Source organism: Plasmodium vivax, chromosome 10, assembly GCF_000002415.2.
Source record: "Plasmodium vivax chromosome 10, whole genome shotgun sequence".
In the NCBI taxonomy this organism is placed as follows: Eukaryota; Apicomplexa; class Aconoidasida; order Haemosporida; family Plasmodiidae; genus Plasmodium; species Plasmodium vivax.
This window is the reverse complement of record NC_009915.1, coordinates 502,121-528,902: the sequence shown is the minus strand read 5'-3', so window position 1 is coordinate 528,902 and position 26,782 is coordinate 502,121. Positions and strand designations below refer to the sequence as shown.

At 46.0% G+C, this 26,782-nt stretch overlaps 5 protein-coding genes across 5 annotated transcripts, besides 9 other annotated features; 3 read left to right on the top strand and 2 right to left on the bottom strand.

Annotated features, from left to right (window-relative positions):
* Positions 1-1,692: 1,692 nt before the first annotated feature.
* PVX_080265 (hypothetical protein, conserved) lies at positions 1,693-3,912 on the top strand (the record flags this gene model as incomplete). Its single annotated transcript, XM_001613711.1, has 1 exon — positions 1,693-3,912. One exon carries the CDS (start codon positions 1,693-1,695, stop codon positions 3,910-3,912), a length of 2,220 nt encoding a protein of 739 aa, XP_001613761.1.
* Positions 3,504-3,526: a microsatellite.
* Positions 3,913-6,840: 2,928 nt separating the features above from the next.
* Positions 6,841-6,871: a microsatellite.
* A 1,046-nt stretch (positions 6,872-7,917) lies between these two features.
* Positions 7,918-7,940: a microsatellite.
* A 1,508-nt stretch (positions 7,941-9,448) lies between these two features.
* On the top strand, positions 9,449-10,905 carry PVX_080260 (hypothetical protein, conserved; the record flags this gene model as incomplete). The annotated part of the gene is made up of 3 exons (XM_001613710.1): positions 9,449-9,706; positions 9,991-10,148; positions 10,277-10,905. The coding sequence occupies 2 exons, from the start codon at positions 9,449-9,451 to the stop codon at positions 10,123-10,125; spliced, it is 393 nt and encodes a 130-aa protein (XP_001613760.1). The 3' UTR covers positions 10,126-10,148; positions 10,277-10,905.
* Positions 10,906-12,671: 1,766 nt separating this feature from the next.
* On the bottom strand, positions 12,672-17,132 carry PVX_080255 (hypothetical protein, conserved; the record flags this gene model as incomplete). The annotated part of the gene is made up of 2 exons (XM_001613709.1): positions 12,672-13,294; positions 13,619-17,132. 2 exons carry the CDS (start codon positions 17,130-17,132, stop codon positions 12,672-12,674), a joined length of 4,137 nt encoding a protein of 1,378 aa, XP_001613759.1.
* Positions 15,998-16,020: a microsatellite.
* Positions 17,133-19,113: 1,981 nt separating the features above from the next.
* Positions 19,114-19,134: a microsatellite.
* Positions 19,135-20,729: 1,595 nt separating this feature from the next.
* Positions 20,730-20,769: a microsatellite.
* Positions 20,770-22,149: 1,380 nt separating this feature from the next.
* On the bottom strand, positions 22,150-23,625 carry PVX_080250 (hypothetical protein, conserved; the record flags this gene model as incomplete). The annotated part of the gene is made up of 1 exon (XM_001613708.1): positions 22,150-23,625. The coding sequence occupies one exon, from the start codon at positions 23,623-23,625 to the stop codon at positions 22,150-22,152; it is 1,476 nt and encodes a 491-aa protein (XP_001613758.1).
* Positions 22,896-22,923: a microsatellite.
* Positions 23,171-23,212: a microsatellite.
* Positions 23,626-24,411: 786 nt separating the features above from the next.
* Positions 24,412-24,436: a microsatellite.
* Positions 24,437-24,970: 534 nt separating this feature from the next.
* On the top strand, positions 24,971-26,505 carry PVX_080245 (40S ribosomal protein S9, putative). Its single transcript, XM_001613707.1, has 3 exons — positions 24,971-25,291; positions 25,614-25,681; positions 25,878-26,505. Exons 1-3 carry the CDS (start codon positions 25,229-25,231, stop codon positions 26,314-26,316), a joined length of 570 nt encoding a protein of 189 aa, XP_001613757.1. The 5' UTR covers positions 24,971-25,228; the 3' UTR covers positions 26,317-26,505.
* Positions 26,506-26,782: the final 277 nt, after the last annotated feature.

Genomic DNA, 26,782 nt, shown 5'->3' with positions numbered 1-26,782 from the left:
CAAGCATATTGCACGAACGGTTTATCAATCGCGTTGGCCTTCCTGAACAGCTGCCAACTTGTTCTTCGTCACTGTTTTTCCGCTTCGTTCCTACTTTGTATTTTTTTAAGGGTTCACCCATTTTGCTTATCTATTAAGCGGATGAGTTTTTTTTTTTTTTTTTACTCCTCGAGGGGAACATGTGGGGCAAAACCACCTTAACAAAATTATACACCCGGGTATGCACATAGGTGGGGCGATCATTCGGTCGGTTTGGCACTGCCCACATGGCCACGCTGCGCTCTTATTTCCGTTGAAGACTCTTCAACATGGTGCTTTTCTCCTTTTAAATTAAATTGGCAAACTGGTAATCGACTGGCGCGCTACGCCAAGCAAACCCGTGCTCATAACACCGTCATGTGCATGTGCAGAACAAAACTACCGTGTGCAGTCACGTGGCTAATCGGAACGCCGTCCATGCATCGTCACTTTGATGAGCCACAAAGGTGTGCATACGTTTGCGTACCCCACATGTAGTGCCCCTTTGCGTGCAGAATTGAAAAGGCGAGAGTAGGGGTAAAAATAAAAAAAAAGGGACACCCATTTCACGCCCCCAAATGTGCATCACTCGCTCCGTTTAACGACGCAGTATGAACACAGCTGAGCTACTTTCACCGCCTACTTACAGCCGCTCCTTTCCATTTCCCCAAAAGGGTATAAACTTTTTCTCCTTACAATCAGCTACAATTTGCAAAGCTACCTTAGTAGGGTTATCTCCACCTTTCAGTTTTGCATCCTTTTGGAGCAGTCCCCAGATGTACTGCTCGTCCTACGTCTGGCATTAAGGCATTGCCAAGATTGGTGAAGCACCAGGGAAAGGCGTTCACAAAAAGGGACCTTCATAGGGTGTTCCCCAGCTAGGTCAAACACTATGTGTGGAGGGAGGGGCAATATCCCCAGAAAGTTTTCCCCCAATAGGGCACTCGTTTTTCAGGCCATTTTGTAAGCATCCTTCTTTTTAGCCACCGTAAGGGGGGGTCCCTTTGAAGCGGCTCTCATTTTGACCTCTTCCTCGCAATTCTTCCCCAATAGTCAATGCAGCCACGTGGAAGGTACATCCCGGAGGAGAAGTAGCAATTTATTTTTTAAAAAATGAACCCTCGTTCGGTAGGATAACCTCCCTTGGGAAGGGAGAGGCGTTCCTTTTCTTCCGCTATTCTCCCCCGATGGAACTTCACCCATTTGTATTTTTTTTTTTTTTTCTCCTAGAGTTCCCTTTCAAGGCACCACAATTTGGTCACCCCGCGAAATGTCCTCTACACGCACAGGGGAAATCCACCCCCGCGTAATTTGTTCAAGTGAGAGAGAATCGAAAAATTAAGAAGAGCATGTGATTTTTTTTTTTTTTTTTTTTTTTTTTTTCAGTTTTCCCCCCCTTTAGCTTCTGCACGTGGGGGGTACGCCTTTTAGAGCATCGATTGCCGCAGGGCGAAGCGTAAGGTAGGTGATCCCATCCGGTGGAAGGAACCAACTTGACGAGCCCAACTTACCACTACGATTGAACCGCGGGAAGAGGGCAAATTCCCAATCGTAACTGCGGCAGAGATTTTCCACCTTTTTTAATCCTCCTATGTAGGAAAGCCAAGTTGCTCTCCTTACGTACGAGTAGAGCGCTTTCTGTCGAAGTGCCTCACTACTGGGGGGCGAGCCCAGATGAATGGCCCCTGCCCAGGCGAAGCGGCCGGGGTAGACCCGCGAGAAGCCCCAAATGAGGAACTCATAAATGTGAGGAAAACTTTTCTGGAAGGAGAGGAAGATGAGTACACGAAGAGCAGTCGTCGGTATTTACAGGACGAGGAGAACTACTTCAATAGAATAAAAACGTACACCTTGTGGGTAAAAAAACCCGTGCATCTATGTTCCCTCCTTTTGGCTAGAAACGGGTTCATATGTGAAAATGAAACTACGGTAAGGTGCGAATTGTGTAGATGCAAATTTGTGTACCAAAAGGACACCTATTCTATGTACACAAAAATAAACGACTTATGTTTGCTCCATTTGAAGAACTGCCCCTGGAAAGGGAAGCTAATGGATCTGCAGATTCTCCGCCTCGATGGGGACTCTTTACAAAGGGACAACCTATTGAGGGAATACCAAAATGTGAGCACCTTCCTGCAAAGTGGTACAAACGATGTGCCCTATGTTGACATAAAAAAAACGATTGGAGACCTTCTCCTAATTGTTAAGAAGCACCTGGCGAATGAGGACTCGAAGAAGAAGTTTCTCCTCTTCAGTTCCTACGTAGAATTATTCAAAACCCACTACGTGGAAATATTTAAGAATCACAAAAAGCTGGTCGACCGAGGAATGCACCTTATACAGTCCAATTACAACCATTTGAAAACCCCCCTTGTCGATGAAGCCTTCCTGAACAGCCTCACATATGACCCCCTAGACGTACACACGTACATTAACATCGTTGCAGATGAGAATAGAAAGGCAGAGAGACTTACCCACCCCGATGCAGACCTCCACATGTATTTTAAAATTGTAAACCAGATGAAGGACTTCCAATATGAAGACGTCAATATTTATAAGCTCATCGCGCTGTTGGGGTGGACCTATAGGGATTCTCCTCAGGGGGAGGACCCAAATGGGGATTCACACATCCTCTACTGTAGGTACTGCTTTAGGGAGGTTAACTTGGGGGACTATTCTACCCTTTCGAGGAGGCACAACCGGATGGATTTGTTCAAGGCCATCGATGTGGAGCCCCCAGGGGAGGTCGCCAACGAGTCGGTAGACGACGCGCGCCACGCGCTGGAGCGCCTCACGGGGTTGGCGCACGCCTGGGTTGAGGTGGAGCAAAAGGAGGCAAATGAAAAAGAGACAGCAGAAATGGAGGCAGCAGAAATGGAGGCAGCAGAAAAAGAGGCACCTGAAAAAGAGGTGGAAGAAAAGGAGGCGGTTGAAAAAGAGGAAGCAGAAATGGAGGCAGCTGAAAAAGAGACAGCAGAAAAGGAGCAGGAAGAAAACCCGGTGGAAGAAAAAAATGGCGGAGAAAAAGAGAGAAAAGAACCCTCGGGGGAAGAAAAAAACGACGGAGAACAGGAGGGAGAAGAACCCCCGGTGGAAGAAGAGAACGACGGAAAAAAGGAGGAAGAAGAACCCCCAAGGGAAGAAAATAACGGCGGGGAAAAGGAGGTAGAAAACCCGGTGGATGAAACTAACGGCGGAGAAAAGGAGGGAGAACCCCCCGTGGAAGAAATTAACGGCGGGGAAAAGAAAGGCAACGAAAATGCAAGCGACGACGCGAAGGGCGACCCCAATGAGGGAGGCGGCACAAAAGACGATCCCGCCGAGGAGCAGGAGGGGTTCTCCTTCAAGTGGAGCATCAAGCAGTTCTTTCTCCCAAAAAAGAGCACCGACAAGGGGGATAAAAACCAAAGCGCTGATGACGCCTCGCCAAGAGAATGCCCCCCGACGAGCGTCAACCAGGGGGAGTTAACCCCAAATAGGAAAAGGAACTCACCGTGTGCAAGGAAAAGACGAAAAAAAAAAGTGCAGTTGAAAGATATCCTCAGCCGCGTATTCCTCGAGGTAAGTAGCTACACGGAAAACGAAATTTTATTTAGCAAAGCGGCGAACGATTGTTACGTATTGAGGGGGGGCCCCCACTTGGCCTATTTGGATAAGGAGCCCACGCCAGCGGAGGACGGTACGGACGGCGCCAACTGCACGGGTAATACTGCAGAATGCGCAGAAACAGCTGGCAACACGCAGAAGAGAACCATTCGAGCGTTCAACTTGATTGAGAACCACCGGGCCTTCTGCCCCTACATGACGGAAGACCTGTATTCGTTCTCCAAGATAACGAGGCTCCTCTTCGAGCTTGTCACGTCGGAGTTTCAGCGGCGGTACGTCATGAGGTAGCACGGGTGGGAAAGAACCCCCTTGAGCTGCACAAAGTTGGGCGTTCCCCTTTTTAATTAATTAGTTAGTTAATTATTTTTTTTTTTTTTTTATTATTTTTTTTTTTATTTTTATAATTTCGGTACGATTTGCCCCACCGAGATGCGTAACTCACATCTTAGTGGCTAAGCGAAGGGATAGACTTTCCGTAAAGCATCCCCCAAAAATGACCAAAGGGGGTTTTTCCTTCTGTCAGTAGTTCCATTGGGCATGTACCAAAGGGGGGTTCCTTTTTTGTTCTTCTCCCTCTGGTTTATCGCATTTTGGACAAGTTGCTTCTCCCCGCGAGAGGTAGCAACACATAGTTCCCTGCTCGTACGTAAAAAGGGTGCCTCGAAGCGCCCGCGCGGGTAAATATGCCCATCGATGGGTTAGGACAGAGCGCCAATAGCGGAATGGTCAAGTTGTGATCGATTAACCAATTGGGCGTTTGCAAAAAATGGCAATTTTGGCAAAGGGGTAAGCTTAGATGGGAGGGGTCCGTAGCTCCTCGGACGGCGGCCAAATCAAGCGCAGCCGGTGGCCCCTTTTCACAATCTCGAATTGGCGACGTACATACGTTGCAGTCCTGGGCAAACCTGCGCACAAAGGTAACCAGGGCGGGTGACATACACAGGGGGGGTACTTCCCCTCTCCAAGCATATACGTATATATGTTTACGTGGTGATATGTACACCGGAGTGCTCGCCATCAAAGCGGCAAAGGGATGAATCCCTCGGGGGAGTAAATTTGCTCAAAGGGAGTTTTTTTTTTTTTCCCAAAATGGCTATTTAGAGAACTTATGAGGGGCAAAAAGGGGGGGACGCTTATACAGACATATATAGGCGCATATACCTACCTATGTAACTACATAAATACATCCCCACATATATTATGTACATATGTACATAAGTACCACCGCCTGGGCGAAAAGGAGGGGCTGCGCAAGGGTATGCGCGACAGGAATGCATACGTAAGGGGCGAAAATAAAATGCGCATATTGCGCAACATGTTTACGTAAAGCGGTCATTATTGTGGCAAATTTTGGGGCCATTTGGGGGGGCCATTTTTGGGGCCATTTATACGCCCATAATTGCTGCCATTATTGCGGTCATTATTGTGGCCATTATTGCGGCCATTATTGCGGTCATTTGGGGGGCCATTTTGGGGGCCATTTATACGCCCATAATTGCTGCCAAAATTGCGGCATTGCGCGACGTTTTTTTCCCTCGCGCGGGCGCAAAAATGCGCTACTTTATGTGAGCACTTCGCTGGAAAGTCCCCCCCCAGATTTTCTTTTTCTTCCTCGCCGAGCTGCCCGCCCGCAATTATCTGCGCCCCCGTACATGTACATACGGCGGCCGCGCGAATACGCCGCGTATCAAAATACGCACTGCATGTATTATATGCGCAAACAAGCGCAAATATGCGCAAATGTGATGAACATATGCGTACATATGCGTGGTTTAAAAAACGCAAAAAAGCAAAACATACGCTCCTTACGCGAAGGAAGAAAAATTGCAAAACTTTCGATCGGCTGAATTAACTAAATGACGAAGCAGAGCAATTTACTTTTTCGAAATTAAAAAAAAAAAAAATACCCAACTCAGAGAGCCAAAACTGCCATGCTGAGTATATTTAAAAATATTTGCGCATAATTTGACAAAACAAGAAAAAAAAAAAAAAAACAATCGAAGAATTGTACGCATATATAGTATATATATATATATATATATACATATTATATGTATTTCATTCCATTAAAGTACTTATTCACCAAAGAGGCACAATCCCGTGTATAAAAACACAGCAGAGGATTTTCCCACGAACGAGTACATTTCTTACGTACGTTACTTTTATGTGGCCAGGAAGTTAACCAATTTGTGAATTAAGAGCGAAGAAAAAAGCGGACGAAGAAGAGAAAATAAAAAAAGTAAGCGAAGCACAGAGGAATGGTTAAAATTGCCTGTACTTGCGAGATATGACGCAATTCAGTCGTGATTTCTTTCAACGATTTTTCCCCCATACCCCCGCGAACAACTCAATTTGACATAAAAACAAACGTACATGCCCCTGTTCATGTTCACCCCTTTGCAAAGAGGCACTACGCATTCAAATGTTTTGACGCGTGAATAAGAGCAGCTAATTCCACAGCCACTCAGTGTCAGTACTGATTCTTTTTAATACCTCTCAGCACCAACGTATCATTTTGCAGTTTTATTCCCCTTTTTTTTTTTTAAATGCGAATGTTATGAAAAGAGTGTTTCCCCGTGCAGCCATATTTTAAACACACGCGCAGTGCTGGTTGATGTGCATCTACGCTTACGCACACACTGGAGCACCCGCGAATGTACACCACCACGCATGCGGAATTGCCAAATTGCCATACGCCTAAGTATAATATATTCCCCATTTAATTTGTCATTCAGTTGGTTAAACGCATTTGCCGCATCGCGCACGAGATAAAAGCAGTCCAAGCGAAGCGGAAAAAACAGAGCAGCCCCCGCGCGCACAAAAAGGGAGAAGTAGTAGCGAAGCAGTAGCGAAGCGGAAGAGAAGTAGTAGACCTAAAACGTATAAGCGAGTCGTACGGAAGGATAACCCCGCACACATGTGAAGAGAGCAGTCAGACAAACGTGCAAACACACAAACGTATAAACGTATAAACATACAAACATTCAACACCTCCGTGGGGAAACTCCCAAAAAAAAGAGACACCCCATACGAACGGAGCAGCGGCACGGAAGCTGTCCTACACACCAGCATACCGCGCACCCAATTGGCGAAGTCAAATTGGCAACTACCGCACCGCGTGCAAGTACGCCCATACCAGTGACTACGCATATTCATATTTAACTACACACCTGTGTAACCCCCACACACAAACCCGAAACGATGGCGAAAATGGAGAGAAGCAAAATCCAAGGAAGAACCAAAGATGCCAAAATTGTAAAAACGAGAAAACCGGGATTCACCAAGTTCTCCTACCAACCAAGTAGAGGTGCGTAAAAAAAAAAAAAAACTGCGCAAAGCAAAATGGAGCGAAATAAAATGAACGTTGCGCGAAATGGTGTGGGCCGAGAAAGGGAATATGCGGGCGAATCGAACGAGCGCACCGAACGGGCGCACTGAACGAACCCCCCAATGAACCCCGAATTTACCCCATCCTCGCAATTGCAATTTAAAAAAAAAAAAAAAAGCCTTTTCGTGAATAAGAGCATGCTAAAAGTGTATCATCTGTGTTCACAATTTATGAGGAGACGGCTGTGTTGCGGAAAGAAAAAATAAAATAAAATGAATAAGCGGATGGATGAACGGACGGACGAACGGACGAACGGACGAACGAATGAATAAACGAACGACGCGGCTTGAATCACGTGCACATGTACATACATACATATATATATATACATATAAATATATACATACATATATACATATCCGTATGAGCACAAAAGCACCCACACATGCGCGAGCGTACATGTAAAAAAAAAAAAAGAGGCGACATGCGGACGACGATGGAGAGATGGACTAGTCATAGGAGCACTGTCAAGCCTGTCGAAAGGAATGTAGAGCCCCCACCCGCATTTGTATGTGCATTTAGCGGCATATGGGTTTGTATACGTAAGTATATACATGTGTGTCTAGCGGCGTAGCGAATGGGGCGTTTCAAATGGGTTCCTGTTGGTCCGCACGGCAAGAAGGGGAGTACACGAAAGGAGAGGGATGCAAATTCACTTCATAGGCACACATAGCACAGCGATGGGTGGTTACCCTTACTGATGATATTTACACTGTTCAGGAGAGAACCATGGCGACGTGGCGAGGGGGTATTCACAGGAGAGAGGAAGAAGAAGGAGAAGAAGTAGAGGAAGAAAGGGAAGAAGTAAAGGGGGGGGTGCTGTTGAACGAGGCAAGAAGCGGGGTTGTCTCTTTTGAAAAAGAAGAAGAATCGGCACGATAATGGTATATTTATCGGTACCTTCCTATATATACTCGACACATGTGCCTTCTTTATGTGGACGTTTCTTTGTTGCGCTAAATGTGCTCCCCCCATTTGGGACGTCTCCAGAAGGAAAGTAATTTTGTAATGAAGGGACCCTATCGGAGCGACTTGAGAAGCGAGTTAAATGGGATATGACCTCCATTTTGTAGCTTAGGATAAGTTGAAATGCTGGAGGGATTTGCATAGAGGGGGTACTTACCTACCAGTGGTTGTTGTGTGGGTGCTAGTTCAGCAGGAGAGCGGCTTCCCCGTTTTCTCTTCGCGGCGTCACCCCCCTTACGAAACTTCCAGCCCCAGAAAATGTGCAAATTGTGGTGCCTCCCAACAGAGCGAAGCTTATTTCACCAGTGGAGGGGAAACATGCTTGTCAGACGACACATAAGAAAAGTTTCGCCAATCGATTTGTATAAACATATTGCCATCTTCCCTAATCATCGTGCACTGCGTAACTATTGATTGCCAGGTGTGGGGACCTTCTTCTGCCGGTCTGTCGTGGCATGGCTAACTTCGTACTCACGTGTATGCTTTTGCGAAGGGGAATACAATGAATGACGGAAGGGGTAAATTTGCGTTGTGCTTGGCCACCATATGAGGAGAAAAGGTTACTTGTGAAGGCGAAGTGGCAACTGGGAGTTTTGTGCCAAAGTGGACGTGCGGACTTGTAGGAGGACGGTACAGCTAGTGCAGCCCATCGGATGAATCGCATCGCTTGCTTCGCTATAGGATGTGCACACCATATATATACATATATATAAATACGTACATACATGAGTATGCACAAACGTACATTCACATACGCATCATTCCATATGTTCGTAACGTTGAGAGAGAGGAGGGGGGGAAGATGTCACACTCTACGGTCCCCCTGTGATGAAGCTAATGGTTAACACATTCTTCTTGGTAGCGCGGTGCACCTGTTGTGATGGCACTCCCCCCTTTCCCCAGTTAAAATAGCAGAGCTGTGTTGCATAAAAGGGATGTACCATATGAGTGCGTCTATGTACATTCCATGTACATGTGTGGGTGCTTTGGCTTGGAGCCACGGTGCTGAAGCGGCAAAAAAGAAAAAAAAAAAAAAAAGGAAAAAAAAAATATACATATGTACATATATATATATATGTATGCATAGCAGAAAGAACGATGGAAAGAGAACATAAAACGCCGCCTCCGCTTCGCATCAACGTGTGCACACACACGCACGTCGCGCTCCCAATAAATGGCTATTCTGCTTTACCCTCATTATCAGCCTTTCCCCTTGTTTTTTTTGTTTTTTTTGTTATTTTTTCGTTTTTTTTTTCGTTTTTTTTTCGTTTTTTTTTTATGCGCTCAGCGTGCGTTTAGAAGCGCCTCCCTCCGCCCCTCCAGATTGATTTATCACCCTCTGCCCCACCTCACTAATCATTCCCAACACAAATTTTATTTACAGGAAAAATATTTAAATTCACGCCACAGAAAAAAAAAGTAGACGTCAGAAAACACATTTTTAAGCAGTACGGACGAAGTAATTTATCGATGATGAATAGGAAGTACTCCAAGAGAGTAGGAGGAATCAACTCCTTCTACACCAAGGGGAAGAAACGAATCGGAGGGAAGTTTCAGGACAGGCCTTTTGCCAGTGGGCACGGGGCTTTGGTTAGAAGTGCCAAGGCGAGCAACTTCAGGAAAAGACGAACGATAAAGTACCGAACAACCACCAAGAGGAGAAATCACTTCTTTAAGAAGACGCAGAATTTGCATGACAAGATAGGGAAGCTCACGTCCAAGGATCTGGTAAGTGGTGGCTGGCGCGTAGCGGTCGGCGTACAAATGTTGGGTGCTGGCTTTACACGCAGGGCAATAGTGCGGTTATTTCCCTTTTTTTTTTTTTTTTTTTTTTTTTTTTTTTCATACTGCCAACCCACACAAGTCCAACTGCTTCAAATGTTCATGCGAGTGTTATTATGCCTGCCCCTTTTGCTACCCTCGCCAACACGGAGTAGCCGCGCCTACCCCGCAAGGCACCCCTGAGTGAAGTCCCCCATAAATATTTCCCCCCTTCCGCCTCTCCACCGCAGGACGACGAATTGGACAGCTACATGGGCTCGAGCAATGTGAAGTCCCGACTAGACAACGACTTAGAGTCCTATTTTAAAAACAACGAAATGTTGCAGGTGGATGGAAATAAGGGGTTCAACAAGGTGGCCGAGTAGGCACCATGGAGGAGGGGAAAAAGGTATATGTGTGTATGGGAGGGGGGGCGTAAATATGTTAATTCATTCCTCTTCTCTTAAGGAAAATCGCATCGATGTCGCGGTAGCACAGCCCACTATATCCCCCCTCCTATTCCTTCCCTAATGGCAGCAGAGAAGCACACCCCCCCATCGTAGGAATACGTAAAAATATTTTTTTGCATTAACGGGAACTGCTTAGCCATCTGTTATCGACGGATTGGTGGCCCTACTATAACTCATTTTGGAGCAAAACTGCAGGGACCAATTTGGAGCTTCCAGAATGTTACAGTGGAGTGTTCTCACCCCTTCTTCAGCGTGCAGATTCGTTTGAGGATCAAGTAGAGGTATGCGCACGCGTAGGCACCCCCAAACGTGAGTATACTGCCATGTGTATGCCCCTTTTATAACTGCCTTTTACCATTTTAAGCAGTCCACCCACCCTTGCACGCGCCATTTCGCCTTGGCAGAGATCTCTCCATGCCAATCGTTCCTCGAACACACTGCGAAGTATTTTGTGTTTCTTTTTGAGTCTCTTTATGAGTCCTTTTTGCGTCACCTTTTGGGCCTCCTTTTGCGCCCCTTTTTGCTCTTTTTTTTTCCATTTTTTAATTAATTTTTGCGTGCTTTTTATTTTCAACAAATTGTGGGGCAGAGAAACCACCTACCCCCCCCATAAGAGTGGCCAACACTTTTAATGCGCCAGCAGCTGCAGTTTAAACGTTGTACACACGTGCTTGCCTCAGCATGCACAAGGTCGGGCCATCCGTTTGTTTGCCTCTCCACGTTTGAAGCGAAGTGCGCAACTTCTGCGACGTTTATGAGTGACTACGCGGGGTGGGTATGCCCCCCCCAGAGGGAAAGTAAAATAAGTGCCTTTAACTTTTAACTGTGAAAAGGGAAGCGGGGATGAAGTTAAAATGAGGCAGCACTAAGTAAAGTGGAACGTGGCGCAAGGTTGGAGGAGCTACCTTGAAAGTTGCCAGACACCCTTGCGAGAGTGGCTTTTCCACGTGCTCGCGAATGGCACTAAGTGGATGCGCAGCAGGGACCCTCCATTCTACACAATTTAATGATTTTACTTAAGCGCACCCCGCCAAGCTTTTTTACTGTGCAAATATGCATATGTGCATTTGCATACGTTTGCATACATTTATGGGAGCCTCGATCGCGTCGTCCCTTTTGTGAAGCTGGAAGGGTGGAGGGCTTCCTAACGCATCGTCTGCAAAAGGGTACCCCCTTCGTTGCGTCGCTTCTTACCGTGCAACACGCAACGATAATTTGATTTTTTTTTTTTTCCTTTTTTTAATGTCCAAAAGGTTGAGACTTAAAAAAGCGCGCCTGTGCAGTTGTCCTAGACGTGCGCGACAAGTTTGGAGGAAAGTCTTTTATTCGAAAAAAAAAAAAAAGCAATAAGGCGATAAAGCGATATGGCCATATGGCGATACGGCCATAAGGCGACAATCCGATAGCCCGATGGAACGTTTTACCAGGGGGGGAAAATAAAACTGGCACAAGCGTGCGTGTGTGCACCCTGTGGGCCTGCGCGCGGGGGGGCGTATCAACACGGACGGGTGCACGAGGGGAGGGGGGAAATGAAAAGCGTAGGGGAATTAAAAAAGAGGTCTATGAAATCAAATAAAAACAAAAAAAGGTAAAAAAGGGGGGGAGAAACAGATGAGATAGTTGGAGGGGCGCAGATGGGGTAGGGGGGAGGAGAAGACGTTGGTACGAAGCGAAACGGTGAAACAGCGAAGAGAAGGAAAAAGGGACGAAGCTGTTAGAATGTTACATGAGACGAGAAGAGGTCAATCAGCTCGGTGCACTGCTGCGTGCTTGCCCATGTCGCCCTGTGTACGCATATGCCAGTGAAGTTATGTGCTTACGAAGGGGGAACAACCCTACCGCTTCCCAAATGGTGCCTATTTTGTTCTTCTATACGCTTGGGCGTTACCACCGTCACGTGGGCAGCCCTTTAGAGGGACAGACTCGCACATCCAACATGATCTTTTTGCAGCGGCACCGCAAAGGCGAAGTGGTGACCTTGGGCCAATTTCGTAACTCCCCTTCCCTATGTGTGTCTCCTTATGTGCACGCGTGGACGACGGGAAGGGCGCCCCATAAAAAGGGCTAGTCTCCGAGGCAGTCTCCTGCACCACCGCTTCACCACCCCTTCACTGGCATAATGTATACACGCAAAGGTTCAACAGAGTCCCCTTTGAGATGGCAAAGTATCCCCCTGACTTGTTCATTTTTTTCTCTTCTCCACTTGCACATCATCTCTCTTAAAGCGGTGTGGCAATGTGTGCACTCAGAAATGGGAAGGGGAAATCTCGTTCGAATGGTCATCACATAGTGTGGGGGTGGCGGGGCACAGAAGGGTGAGCGGCACTCAGCTGGGGGAACGCTTCCCAAACGTTCAAAGCTAGCACTCCTCCACGTATCCTACACACACATAAGTAACATGCACCGCGTAAAAAGGACACACCGGTGTACTCATCACCCAGGGAGGCACCACCCCAATAGCGTCACCTCAGGTGATAGCCACTGATGTGGTGCCTCTTAGAAAGGTACGTCCGTATGGTTAGGGGAGAGGGGAAGGGGTTCTTGGAAATATGCTCCCTCTTATCCTTTGGCTTCCATTTGTTCTGATACTTCCTCGTGGGAGGGTCCATAATTTTTCGGAAGGAAAACTCCGAGGACTTCATAATGCTAATAGCTTTATGAGGGTCATAATTTGCATAATGCAATAATTTATATGCATATTCAGGTGAGAAGGGGACCCATTCGTCTATATTTGACTTCCAGCTTTTTGCACACTCTTGTACATATGCAGATAACTCAATTTCGTTTTTTACGCATTTGTGGTAGCCCCTATTTTTCATACATTTCTCTCGTACCCTTTCCAACATTAATGGTGAATATACTAACGTCGCTTCTCCTACGCGGCAATGGCAGGGAAGACCTGAACAAGTCAGGCAAACTTGGTCGTTATTTGTTTCCTCCGCCGCTTCGTAATTTCTGTACATTAGTTCCGAGCGGCAGAGGAAGAAGTTGGGCAGCTTGGGCACTTGGTAGTTGTCCCCCACGTTGATTTTGCTGCTCTCCTTGGAGCCCTCCTCGGTGACTCGCTTTTTCCGCTTCTTCTGCTCTGCTGTGGGGGGAAGAAGTGAAAGGGTTAAGAAGTTAAGAAGTTAAGAGGTTAAGAAGTTGAGAAGTGAAAATGTGAAGGTGTGAAAATGGGAAGAAGTGAAAATGTGATGATGTGAAAATGGGAAGAAGTGAAAATGTGAAGGTGTGAAGAAGCGAAAATGTGAAGATGCGAAAATATGAGAAGATATGAAGAAACAAACAATTTTCTCATTTTCTCATTTTCCCATTTTCTCATTTTCCCATTTTCACATTTTCACATCTTCCCATCTTCCCATTTTCACTTCTTCCCATTTTCACTTCTTCACTCCTCAAATAGACCTACCACCGTCGTCCTCCGCGTCGGAGAAGTCCTCGTTGAACCGAGCCGCGTAGCCATGCGAGGCGCTCTCGTTGTTCATGTACTCATTGTCGTTGCTGTCCGCATAATCCTCCTTCGCATTGCTGTGCCCATGGAAGTGAGACCCCGGCGAGCTCCTGACCTTCTCATGAACTACATGATCCAAATTGTGCTCATTTGTGAGGAAGTCTCTCTTCTCACCGTTTTGCGAATGGGGTATGGTAGCATTTGCTGCATGGCCAAACTTCGATTCGCTATTTTTGTTTATTCCTTTTATGATGTTCATATTAGAATGCAGTCTGTGGAAAGCTCTTCCTTTTTTTTTATGCCGATGGCCCTTCATTTTAATGCCTCCTCTTGGGTGACCAAATGGGGGTCCTTCACGTGTTTTTACACAGATGTTTGATTGGTGGGAGGAGTTATTCAAGCCATTTCTCTCGTCGTCTGCCTCGTCCGCGTTGGTACCCACCACGCCCTGAGTTCCTCTGCTGCTATTATTTTGGACACTCCCATTTTCGTTAAAAATTTCATAATCGTTGTTACTCTGTGCATTGTACCTTTCGCAGTTTTTCGCGTTTCCCTCCTCCGGTTTTCCGTTTCCATCCGCCATGGCAGGGGAGCCATCCGCGAAGTTACCTACCCCGGTGAAGTTACCTACCCCGGAGAAGCCACTCCTCGCCATGTAGACAGCACGTCCACCCCCACCGCTGCTGTGGTCATTCATTCTTTCAAACTTTCTAACGCCGAATGTGTTTGTAGAGCCTTGCTCCTGGTTGCCACCCTCATCCTGCATAACTTCCCCGTTGCAGTCATTACGAGATATGCCATAACCGTTGCTCATGTGCTTCGCCTCAGCACTCGCAGTGTCGTTAAGGGGGGAGGTGCTGGTCACTCCTACGTGAGTGCTCTCAGATTTGAGGTTGGTGAAGACGTGCCCGTCGTCTGCACCTCTCGTGATCATCCCGTTAATGCCTTCATTTTCTACATACCTGCTGCTGTCATCCAAATTTTTTCTCCTCCTCTTTCGATGGACCACCAAGTTATTTGGCCCACACATTTCGGCGGCGTATTTCTTAGGCAACCTGTTAACCCCTTCTCTGTGGTCACCAAGAAGGTTGTTCTTGTGCAGATTCCTCAGCAGCCTTCCTCCCTTGACGTTGGCCACATCGCTGGGCGTGTGGTCGACTGTGTCGTTGGTGGCACCGTTGGCCGCGTCGTTCGTCAATCCGTTGACCGAACCGTTGGTCATTCCGTTCGTTCCTGCGTTGTAGGTGTTTCTAGAGTGTGGGTCGTTACAGCTGTCGTTATTCCCCTCGTCGTTATTCCCCTCGTCGTTGTTACCCGCGTCGTTCATACCCCCGCCGCTGTTCCCGCCGCTGTTCCCCCCGCTATTACAGACGTAGGCCATTTTGAACGCCCTGGCGTCGATAAACCGTTTGGATTCCTCCCCATTGGCACTTTCCAACTTGGCTTTGCACAAATGCGCTCTGCTTAACTCGGTCATTACTTCGCTTCGGTCTTTGCTGGGGTTTCGACTCACGTGGTGGTGATTGCCATGCGCATGTTTGAGGCGGTTGTGTTGGGCGTACTGGTCGTAGCAGTCGCTGTCACGATTGGTTAGGCGTATTCTTTCCGCGGCTGCTCCTCCTACTGCTGCCGCTGCTGTTACCGCTCCCCCTGCCGCGGCTGCCTCTGCTCTTTCGATTTTTTTAAACTTCTCCTCGTCCTTCTTCACCGCTTGCAAGACACCCTCATGTAGCCGCCCATCCCTGCGCCTTTCCAAAATGTCCAATTCTTCCAGTTCCTTTATTTGCTCTTCTATTTGCTCGTTCTTCTCATCATCGGACATGTTATTCACAATTTCGATGTGGTCAAATTCGTTAATAACATTATTGTATTGCTTTTTCACGTTTGCATTTTCCTCTCCAATGAGCAGGTCCCTCTGTCTCCCATCCTCATATGCATATCTGTAGTTGTAACTGGGGTAGTACTCACTGTTGTTATTACCTTTGTGGTTGGCACTGTTTCCGTTTTTGACTGCACCAATCCTTCCGTTGTTGCTTCTGAGGCTGCTACTTCTAACGCTGTTGCTTCGGATGCTACTACTTCGGATGCTGCTACTTCTGATGCTGCTACCTCTCACGTCGCTTCCTCTCATGCCGCTTCCCCTCATGCCACCACTGCCTCTCACGCTGCTGCCTCGCATGCTCCCAGCCCCCCGAATGTTGCCTCCACTTCTAACCCCGCTAACCCCGCAGGTGTTGCTACTTCCGGTATTTACAAGAACGTCCGTGTTGTTATTCATTTTGCTGTACTTTCTCTTTTCCTTCTCGGCTGTGACTCCTCTGTGTATCGGCGCCTGATCTCGGCTGCGCTCTCCTATTCGGTTCCACAGGCTGTAGTCGATGTTTCGCATGCAGGAGCTGTCCCTCAGCCCGATGTTCTCACGCGGGTTGGCAGTCTCACGCGGGTTGGCGGTCTCACGTGAGTTGGCGGTCTCAAGTTGGTTGCTACCCTCAACTTGGATGCTACCCTCAAACACAATTCTGCCGCTGCTCTCCCGTAGGGCACTATTATCACATAGAGCGTTACTCCCCTCCGCGTAGGGTTCGATTTTCTTCTCCCTCCTCTTGTTATACTTCCTGACGTAAATGGATTCCTCCTGGTCGTCCTCTGCCGCCTGTTGCCTCTGCTGTCGTTGCTGCCGTATCTGTCTCTTCTGCTTCTGCTTCTGTTGCTGTTGTTGCAAGTGGTGACGATATTGCAGAAGGAACTCCTGTGATGCAGCAAACGGTTTTGTCTCGTGTAGTTCCTGTCCTACCTCTTCCTTCTCGCTATCTACCTCCTGGTACTCCTGCTTTCTCTTGTAATTCGAATCCTTAGAGTCAGCACTGGGTCGCCTCTCTCTCTCTTTCTCTCGGTCCTTCTGTTTCTCCTTCTTCAACAGCTCATTAATTTCGTGGATATTGTCGTTTGACAAGCTGTTAATGTCTTTTAGTTTTATGAACAGGCCAAAGTCCACAGAGTCCTGTATACCATTTTTAAGATTCAAGAAGTTGCGCTCGATGTCTCTGTGGGGGGTTCCCTCGTCGGCTCGGCGGCCAAGGTGGACTCCGCTTCCTACTTCGAGACCGTTTCCGACTTCGGCTTCGCTTCCGACTTCGACTCTGTTGCCAAGTTCTACTCCGTTTCTGGCTTCTAATCCGTTTCTGGCTTCTAATCCGTTTCTGGCTTCTAAGCCGTTTCTGACTTCGACTCCGCTTCTGACTTCGACTCCGCTTCTGACTTCGAACCCGTTTCTGACTTCGAACCCGCTTCCCACTTCTAACCCGCTTCCCGCTTCGAACCCGCTTACGACTTCAACTCCGGTGCCGTCGCCTCTTCTACAATTCGGGTCTTCCTTTCTGACCCCGTCGATGTAATCTCTCTTGGAACTTACCGATCTAGTTATAACGTAGTCATTTATTTGGTTACCCTTTGAGGAGATGTAAAATACCATTATATACGTTGGAGGGCGGAAGTCTCGGCGCGGGCAAGGTAGAGGGGCGCGAACGGGTGGACTGGTCAGGCGGGGTGATTAGAAGGGCGCAAGCGGGTGGACTGGTCAGATGGGTGCAGTCAGATGGGTGCAGTCAGATGGGGTGATTATATAGGCTTGATTATATAGGCGCAATTGGGCAGAATAAAGTGGGACACAAAACGACGACTGAAGGTTGGCCAAGCGGGCCAAAAGCATAAAACGGGGAAAACGCAGAGCGGGTGAAGCGATGAGACGACGCGCCGACGCGATGGAGGGACGGCCAAATTAACTGAATGGCGGAGTATCAACAAGACTGACGATCCGAATGGACGAACGTTAAAAAGGTGACGAAATGGCTAATTAAAAATGAGAGAAAAAATTACTCCTTTTTGCTTTTTTTTTTTTTTTTCTCTTCCTATTAAAAATAAGGGAAAGACGAACGGAAGTTCATCTTGAAAAGTATGGGACATAAAAGGGGTGAAAGAGAAAGGGGGGGAGATATGGGGAAGGAAAAAAGGAGAAGCACGGACGGGGGAGAAGCAGCAGGAAGGAAGGAAGGAAGGAAGGAAGGAAGGAAGAAGGAAAAGGAGATGGAGAAGGAGGGGGAAGATACGGGGGTGACCACAAATGGGCAGATACGAATGAAGAGCAAAAAAAGGGCACGAAAATGAAAAAAGATATGCAAGAAAAGGTACATATGAAAATATGCAAAATAAAAAGAAAAAAAAATGGCAGATAAAAAATTCGAGAAAAAAATTCAAAAGCAAAAAAAAAAAAAATGAGGAAAAATGCAAAAATTCCAAGCAAAAAAAAATTCATAAAAAAAAAGGAAATAAAAACAGCTGGGTGGATAAAATAAAAAAAAACCAGGAGGATTTCCGCCACGTGCTTTTTTCACTGATATTTCGAGGGGCGTGGGCACGGGCTGTCTTCATGCATGAAGGTAGAAACAGAAACCATTGCGACGATTAGGGTATAATATATAACATGGAAGGGGCGCGAAATGGGCGAAAAATTGCTCAGATGAAGAGGCAAAATGGGCTTAGGTGGAGCAGAAAAATGGGCTCATGTGGGGCAAAAAAATTGCCTAGATGGGGCAGCAAAATGGGCTTACGTGGAGCGGCAAAACTGCCTAGATGGGGCAGCAAAATTGCTTAGATGGAGCAGCAAAATGGATTGGGGGGGGGCAGAAAAAACTGACGCAGAGTGGACGCAACGCGGCCCAGCCCCGCAGACGCAGAATAGACGCAAGGCAAACGTTTAACGCTTCTTTCCTTGCATGGGGATAATATATGAGGAGTTGGAACCGGGTTCCCCCTGCAACTGTATATATAATATGCGTACCACGCTGTGGCTTTATAAAAGAAAAAAAAAATTAAACAAAAAAAATGTACAATTATGGGAAAGAGAAAACGAGGGAATGTTCCAAAAAAAAAAAAAAAAAAAAAAAAAATTAACTAACTGGTTAACTAGCCGGTTAAATCGATCAACTAACCGATCAATCAACCGATCAACTAACTTGTCAGTTGACTCGTTGCGCATAAAAAAAAAGGCTTTCAAAAGATGCGCGTAAAAAAAGGCATACTGTATAGTAGTGTCCTTCGTGCTTTAACAGAATTATGGAAAAAATAAAAGGGGCACATGTATGCAAAATAAATAATTAATGCGTGGGGGGGAAACGCCTTTGTTACATAACGCCATGCGCCATCCGTTCGTGCGTCCACAGAGTCCGTAGGCATAAAAAATATGCCTACCTCATCCTATGCATGGGGAAAAAACAGAGGAGCGGCGATATTTGACCCCCAAAAAGGCATATGCAAAGCAGAGTGATGCCTGATAAAAAAAAAAAAGCGCCAATAGTGAAAGTGAAAAACGAGCGATGCAAAGAAAAAGCTAACGCTGTGATGACTATCACTGCCTATCTCGCATAAATAAATATGCACAATGTATTTTTATTTTGCAAATGATGCCCATGCCGCACGTTCTTATATACAGTACAAGTGTAAGTGGCACATATGGATAACTCAGAAAAAGGAATTCGCGAACACGTTTTTGCCTCCTGCTCTTTGGGATGCTAAGTTGGCAGTAATTTTCTTCACATGTTCAGTATGCCAAAAAAAAAAAAAAAAAAAATACATGCATACGTATATGCGTATATTATATGTACAATTATACAAGTACAATTTTTGTGCATATGGAAGAGTCGAGTCTGTCCCTGTTTTAATTGCTTCGCTTTTGCTTCGCTTTTGCTTCGCTTTTGCTTCGCTTTTGCTTCGCTTTTGCTTCGCTTTTGCTTCGCTTTTGCTTCGCTTTTGCTTTTCTTTTGCTTTTCCTTTTCTCTCTGCCTTTTAAATGATAAGGACCAAAGTGAATAGATAACCACGCATACTTACGCGATGCACATCAGCAAAACTATCATGTACGTTTAAAAGAGGCGTAACGTAAGAAGCAGTTTTCTCTGTGGAGTTAAAAGAATTAGTCTCCCATATGGGTCATTTGAAAAAAAAAAAAAAAAAAAAAGAGAAAGAGAAAGCGAAAGAGAAAACGAAAAGGAAAGCGAAAGAGAAAACGAAAAGGAAAGCGAAATAATTTCTTCGAAAGGCACTAGAACGGGTATAAAAAAAAAAAAAAAAAAAAGCAAAATTTGTCAAGGTGGAAGGGAAGGTGTCATATTTTATCTATAAAAGATGAGCTCATATTTCTGGTCCGCTTCTACTCATGTATGAAAGGCTGTACATGCGAGCGGAGTGCGTGCTTAAAAGGATTTGCCTCTTTTTTTTTTTTTTTTTTTACACCCGAGATGTGAGGACATACACTTCCTCTCTGCGGCTGCTCCCGCTGCCGTCGCTGCTGCAGCAGTGGCGGGAGAAAAGTACCTCCGGCGGTACCCGTAGGGGAAGAGGCACTCATGTATGGCCACCCTCCAACCTCAGCCCGGGGAAGGCAAAAGTTAAATTACGGACGCGCCCCCCGGCGATTAAAATGGTAAAAAAAAAAAAATATAAATTATGAAGCATCAAAAAGTATGCGAAATGTTGGGCCGATTTCTCAACAACGTGGATGTGAAACAACTACGCTATACGCGCGCTGCTTCTCGTGCGCAAGTGCAACATGGCGGGAGATGCGAGTGAACTCCCCCCCCAATAAAACGGCACAAATGTGTAAGCTTACATATATCTGCTGTTTCACGTGATGAGTGACGACGAAATTTACAAAGCGCGGCCTTCTCCTTTTCAGAGGCCCGGAGTAGCCACACCTATACGGCTAGGCTACACAGTACGTGTGCACTTATGTGTATGCATAAACGCCCATAGCGAAAGCGCTAACGGGCGCAGGGAAGCTTTGCAGAGAATCAAAAGTGAATTAATCAGCTAAGTTAACCCAGTGGCAACTGCGACGCTTCACTGGTGCAGGGAAACGAGCGAGGGAGAATGCAACAGTGTTATTAAACCTGTTTAAAAAAAAAAAAAGGCAAATTTTTACTCGCTTCGCTAAACAGTTAAAAAAAAAAAAAAAAGAGGAAGAGGAAAAGGAAAAGGAAAAGGAAAAGGAAAAATCGCCAGTACGCATACGCATCTGCGTGAGCAAACATGCAGCGCTCCCAAATTGAAATTTGAACACATGAGCGGACGGGCGGGTAATGCGTAATACGTCTTTGTGAGAGTGGTATGCGCATTATAGCTGACGCGATGGAAGGGGAAAAAAAAAAAAAAAAAAAAAAAAAAAAAAAAAACTAAAATAAAATAAAATAAAATAAAATAAAATAAATAAATAAAATAAAGTAAAATAAAACTGCAAAGCAAAAATGGTGAAACGCTTTCAAACCCATCTTAAAGCAATTACAAATTTACACACCTCTTCACCCCGCAGACGAACAGGGTGAACAGAATTTTCTCCACAGGATGCGCGAAAAGGAACACATCAGGGTGAACTGCGCAGTGGTAGCTAGCCAAATAACGGGGATGCATAAAGGGGAAAAAAAAAAAAAAAAAATTCACGGAAAGTACATTTTTAGCTGGTTTAGCGCATTTTCTGGGGGAGGATGCCACCCCGGTGGTGTTACCCCACTGTGAGTGCTACCGCTCCCCTTGCAACCGCTTCGGCCCTTTTTATGTGCATCAGAAGTGGATGAGAAGAAATGACCCTATCATATCTACAGTAGCCAAAACTCTCCGCTTGCTTATGTTTAGCCCTTCCTCAGATCGCCACCTGGCAATGCCTCAACATTGACCCCTCGAAAGTTGTGCTATACTATTTTGCAGATGTATTTTTATTTTTTTTTACCTCACCATTTTGCGTGCGCGCCCATTCAGCTTCGCCTTTTTGTAAGTGCACAAGGTTCCCCATGAGAAGGGGAGAAATTGTCCCTTTGGTTCCTTCCCAGTTGGTACCACCCATCTGTGTGTGCCTCACAGGTACTGCCACCATTGGAATTGTTTTAAACCTTTCGCGAAACCGCTTCCCCCTTGCGTGTGAAAATGCAGAAAGGTTGAGTGTTTCCCCGGGTGGCGGCAGAAAAAGGGAGACCTCTTCACCGCTGCACTTGCGCAGGGGTAGTTTTGAGGATGGGTGATGAGGAGGGCCTCATTAAAAGGCGCCTACCCCGTTTAAGGGGTGCACGCTTTCACGTAGGTATAATTGGGCTAGTGGACGATGGGGCAAAGTAGTGACTCAAAAGTAGTGACTATCCCCGCAGGTGGATCCATCCTGCACGTGAACGAATGGCGACTTGCTGAACATGCCAGTTTAGCCATTTCGCGGTTCCCATTTTGTTACATTTCCCGCCTTACCGTAATGTTGTTATTGCATTTTTGGAGAGTCTATGTAAAAAAGAAGGGGGAAACCGCCCATTACTCGAAAAAAAAAAAAAAAAAAAAAAAAATTGCACAAATACGTGCGTGGAAAATACAAAAAAATAAACGTAATGCCCACAATGGGGAGTTAAAATAAAGAAGTTTTGCTGCTCTTCCAATTCACTCTGCACCCGCCTCTCCCATCAAATGTACGTGAAGTCCTCTTCTTCCTCATCCGAAATGTCACACTCAGTCGAAATGGAAAACGTCTTATCGTCATACCTGTTTTCCTCTCGACAGTCCAATTCCACCTTCCGTTTCAGCGAAGAATTGATTAACGACGTTTCCAACCTAATCAATTTTGATCTTACATAGTTAACAAAAAAATCGAAGGCGACTTTTCCGTAGGAGTAGGTCTGTTTGGCCAAATAAAGTTTCAAAGGCAAAGTCGTGTGATATACGTTGCACCAGACGTTGTATACGAGGGGGTTCCAAATGATTTCGCTACTTAATAAATGCAACACCCCTTGGCAAAACACATCAGTCAGAAGGTAGCCACAAGATGTTAAAGAAAAAAAAGAAAACACATTGAGGAGGTAAGGGTGGTCAATAAATCTGCTAACCAGTAGAGTTACGAAATTGCTATTTCGATATATGTTATCAAAAGTTATTTTATATTTTTTAAAATAAATATTTTTTAGTATCTCTTTATTATTCCTTCTGATATCATTTAAAGCATTGATTGAAATTAAAAACTTTTTTTTTTTTTTGTCCTCTACCTTTTCTGGTTTTAACATCACCGTTCCTTCTGGCACATCCACGTAGACGAAGCATTTTAAAGGGGCATTCTTCCTGTTCAGGTAAAAATTCCACTTCACGCAGTTGTTAGTCTTTCCGCTAAGGCTGCTGCTCGCTTTGGAATTTTCCTCCGCTCTGTCTTTTTCCCACCCGCTCTGTATCCTCATCAATTCGCTCGCTAAACGTATCAGCTGCCGGGTGATGTACCGCTCGATTTGGGCGGGGCCGTCGCGCCCAGCGTCCACGCGTTTGTCAACATTACTTCCCACGCGGCTGCCCAGATTGCTGTCCATATCACTGCCCACGCGGCTGTCCACACTACTGCTCACGCGGCTGCCCAGATTGCTACCCACATTGCTGCCCATACTGCTACCCACTTTGCTACCCACATTGCTACCCACATTGCTGCCCATACTGCTACCCACTTTGCTACCCACACTGCTTCCCCCCCCACCGCGCGGCGCGAACGTGTAGCACCTGACTCCCCTCTGCACCTCGTAGGGAGGGTACAGCAACCCGTCGAGCGCGTCGCCCAGCCCCGGCCTCCACCTTTTCTGCCCCCCTACGAACATACCACGGCCATTCTCACCAGGCAGTATTTCACCCAAAAGGCCATCTAACCAACTCTTAAGGTTGTGTAACCCCTTGAAATGCGAGTCATTTTGTTTCTCCTTTTTTAGAAAGAACAGCCTACGAGTGGAGTGGCCCCTTATCCTATCACAATGCGATGAGTGTCTCCCATTCAGGCCATGCTGCACAGATGCAATCACCTTGTTGTAGTGAGCACCTCTAGGGGGGGTTACTATTTTGGATGTGTACGTTGAAATTATGAGAAGGATTAAGGCCAACAGAAGGGTACTACAGAGGGGAAGTGTAACCATAGCAACCTTACTTCAGTTTAGCTTGAGTTTGTTCTCTCGTCCGATTTACGCCGCTTCATTTGGGGGCCGGGCAGGTGGACGCGCAAGGTAGCGATGGCGACACATCCGCATATGTGCGCATGGGTGTGGCTCTCCGAAATTTGCTGTGTTAAGAGGAGGGGCTACGGAAAAGCAAAACGCATTGTGTGGTGCCACGCGTTAGCATACTTCCGCACGGGAAGGGCCCTCCTTAATTTTGCTTAAACTGGTTAAGCGGCAATTCGCACAGCGGGTTAAGCGTGCCCCCGCGTGGTGCTGCTTTTCAAAGGGGGTGAACAAAAAGTTTTCGCATTTTTTTTCGCATTATTAGGCATTTTTTGGCGCAAAATTTCGTACGTTTTACGCACTTTTTATGACTTCATTTGTGTGCTCTTTTTATTTTTTTTGGCAGCCATTTCTACCCATTTAGCTTAAACCCGCGCAACACATTTCCAGCGCAGCGTTGCCCCATTTGGAAACGAACGTGGCGCCACTGTAGGGTGATCAAAAGGGAGACAAAAAAAAAAAAAAAAAAAAAAGTCAAGTCCCCCAGGGCTATACGACATGTGATAATAGCGGTTGTTTCGCTTAACAAATCGGAAGAAAAAAAAAACAAAAAAAAGAAAATTAAACCAGTGGTAGGGTCACTTGGGGGTACAATTCCGCAAAACGCGTATGATGGCGAACTCTTCCCCTTTGCTACGCTGAAGCAGTCCTTGGCTGGCCAAAGCTTTTTGGGGGGGGGACATATACTACGTACATTACAGCATATATCCCTCGCGGTGAGGAAGGAAGCGAAACTGCCAAGTGCATACAAATTAATATACATATACATAATACGTACATATATGTATATATTCGTATATATATATATATATATGCATATGCCTAGGGGGGGATGCGCCACGCGGAATGGTGCCAAACCCGGCGACATGCGCAGAGCACCCCGTTTGCTTCGCCCAGGCAACCCCCAATTTTGCGCCTGATTTGTATGCACTAGGAGGAAGAAGCCAAACGAAGTGTTCCCTTCTGGTGACTCGCCATTTACACCCATTCCTTTGCTGCTTAGTCGCGAAAGAACCAACCATATTTTTTTATACCCCCGATGCGGCGCTCCTCACTTTACCCCTCCCCCCTCTGCGCAACGGCAACAGTATATATATGCATACGTGATACGTGCAGTGGCAGTACGTAAGTGCGCCACAATTTTTATACCCCCGTCGAGCTCCGCAAAAATAATGAGGAACTTCAAAAGGGCCAACATACAGATGGCATACGCATTGCGTATGTAATATGTACATTATTAAAATAAAAAAAAAAAAAAGGAACACTTAGAGGTGACGAAAAAAATTAGCGCAAAGTTGAGAAGATATAATTTAAAAAAAAAAAAAAAAAAAAAGAAGCAATCCTTTAAAGCAACGAAAGAGGAATAACAACAAAATTGCGAAGAGGCAAAATTGCAAAGTAACAGTTACGAAGTGACAATTGCAAAGCGACTATTGCAAAGTGACAGTTGCGAAGTGACGTTTGCCAACGCGTGACCATCCCTTTTGCGAACCAACAAATAAAAACGTAGAGGAAGAAAATGCCGAAGAGTTACAGGAATTACTCCAAAACGGCTAGGAACCCAAAGCGTCCCTTTGAAAAGGTAAAAGTGGCGCCGCACAATTTGCGCGTACGCGCGGGCTGGCATGCATCTTGCGCGAGCACCTCCGGAGTACACCCCCGGGGGGAGGAGGAGCAGCTGCTGAAGATCCACGCGTTGTGCAAGTGTACCTGTATACGTGAGCATTTGTATATATGCCCATTTGCATACGTGCCCATTTGTATATATGCCCATTTGCATACGTGCCCATTTGTATATATGCCCATTTGCATACGTGCGGATTTGCCCTATATTCCCCTTTGCGCGCGCTTTTTTCACCCGAAATTGCAACTAACTCCGCACGCCCACTTCCGCACAACCGCAGGAACGTTTAGACCAAGAGTTGAAGCTCATCGGTGAATACGGGCTTAAGAACAAGAGGGAAATATGGAGGTAAGTTTTCCCCCTCGTGGCGGTTGTGGTTCCCCTTATGACACAGAGAAAGTGTGATGAGGGTTTGACCCGACTATCAAACAGATCAGGCAAAGAAGACCGTTTGCATGTGAAGGGGAGTTCCCATCTCTTGTTTCCCCATCCTGATAGCACAGCATCACTCCCATTTGATGTAATTTTTTTTTCACCCCTGCAGAGTGCAGTACTTGCTAGCCAAAATCCGATCAGCTGCCAGGTACCTGTTAACCCTAGACGAAAAAAGCTCCAAGAGAATATTCCAAGGAGAGGCCCTACTAAGAAGAATGGTGCGTCAAGGATTACTGGGGGAAAATGAAGAAAAGTTAGATTATGTCTTAGGGTTGACTTTACCAAAATTGTTGGAGCGAAGATTGCAGACGAAGGTTTTTAAATTAGGGTTAGCCAAATCTGTGCATCATGCAAGAGTACTAATACGACAGAGACATATCCGTGTGGGAAAACAGATGGTAGATATTCCCTCCTTCTTAGTTCGTGTGGATTCGGAGAAGCACATTGACTTCTCCACCACGTCTCCCTTTGGAGGTTCCAGACCAGGAAGGGTCAAGAGAAAGACTTTGAAAAACCAAAAGGAGAAGAACGAAGAGGAAAATAGCTGATCGTTATGAGTGCGTCACCCTGTGTTCCACCAGCGATCATTACGCATGTGCGGGGGGGGGGGATTATACAAGAAGGAAAAACAGCCCATTGGCAGTAACGAAGACGCACTCCCCTTTTTTTTTTATTTTACCCAATTATTAATGCTAACCGTATAGTGTGAACAAATTAGCAAGTGTGCATAAATAGCCAAAAAAAATAATTTTTTTTTTTTTTTTTTTTTTTTTCAAATGTTAAACTGCTGCTGTATCGAATTGTAAAGAAAAAATCGCAATTAAATATTGTCCCAATTGATTTTCCTTTTTTTGCCCTTTAAAAGATAGCGCAAAAAAAAAAAAAATTGGGGGGATGTATCCTGAGGTGATATAACACACGCGTGGATCACTTCTCAGTCGTTCATTTGGCCTATCCGCTTATCTGCCTTTTGGGGAGGCCTTCAACTGCAACAGCCCCTATTTATAGGAGGGC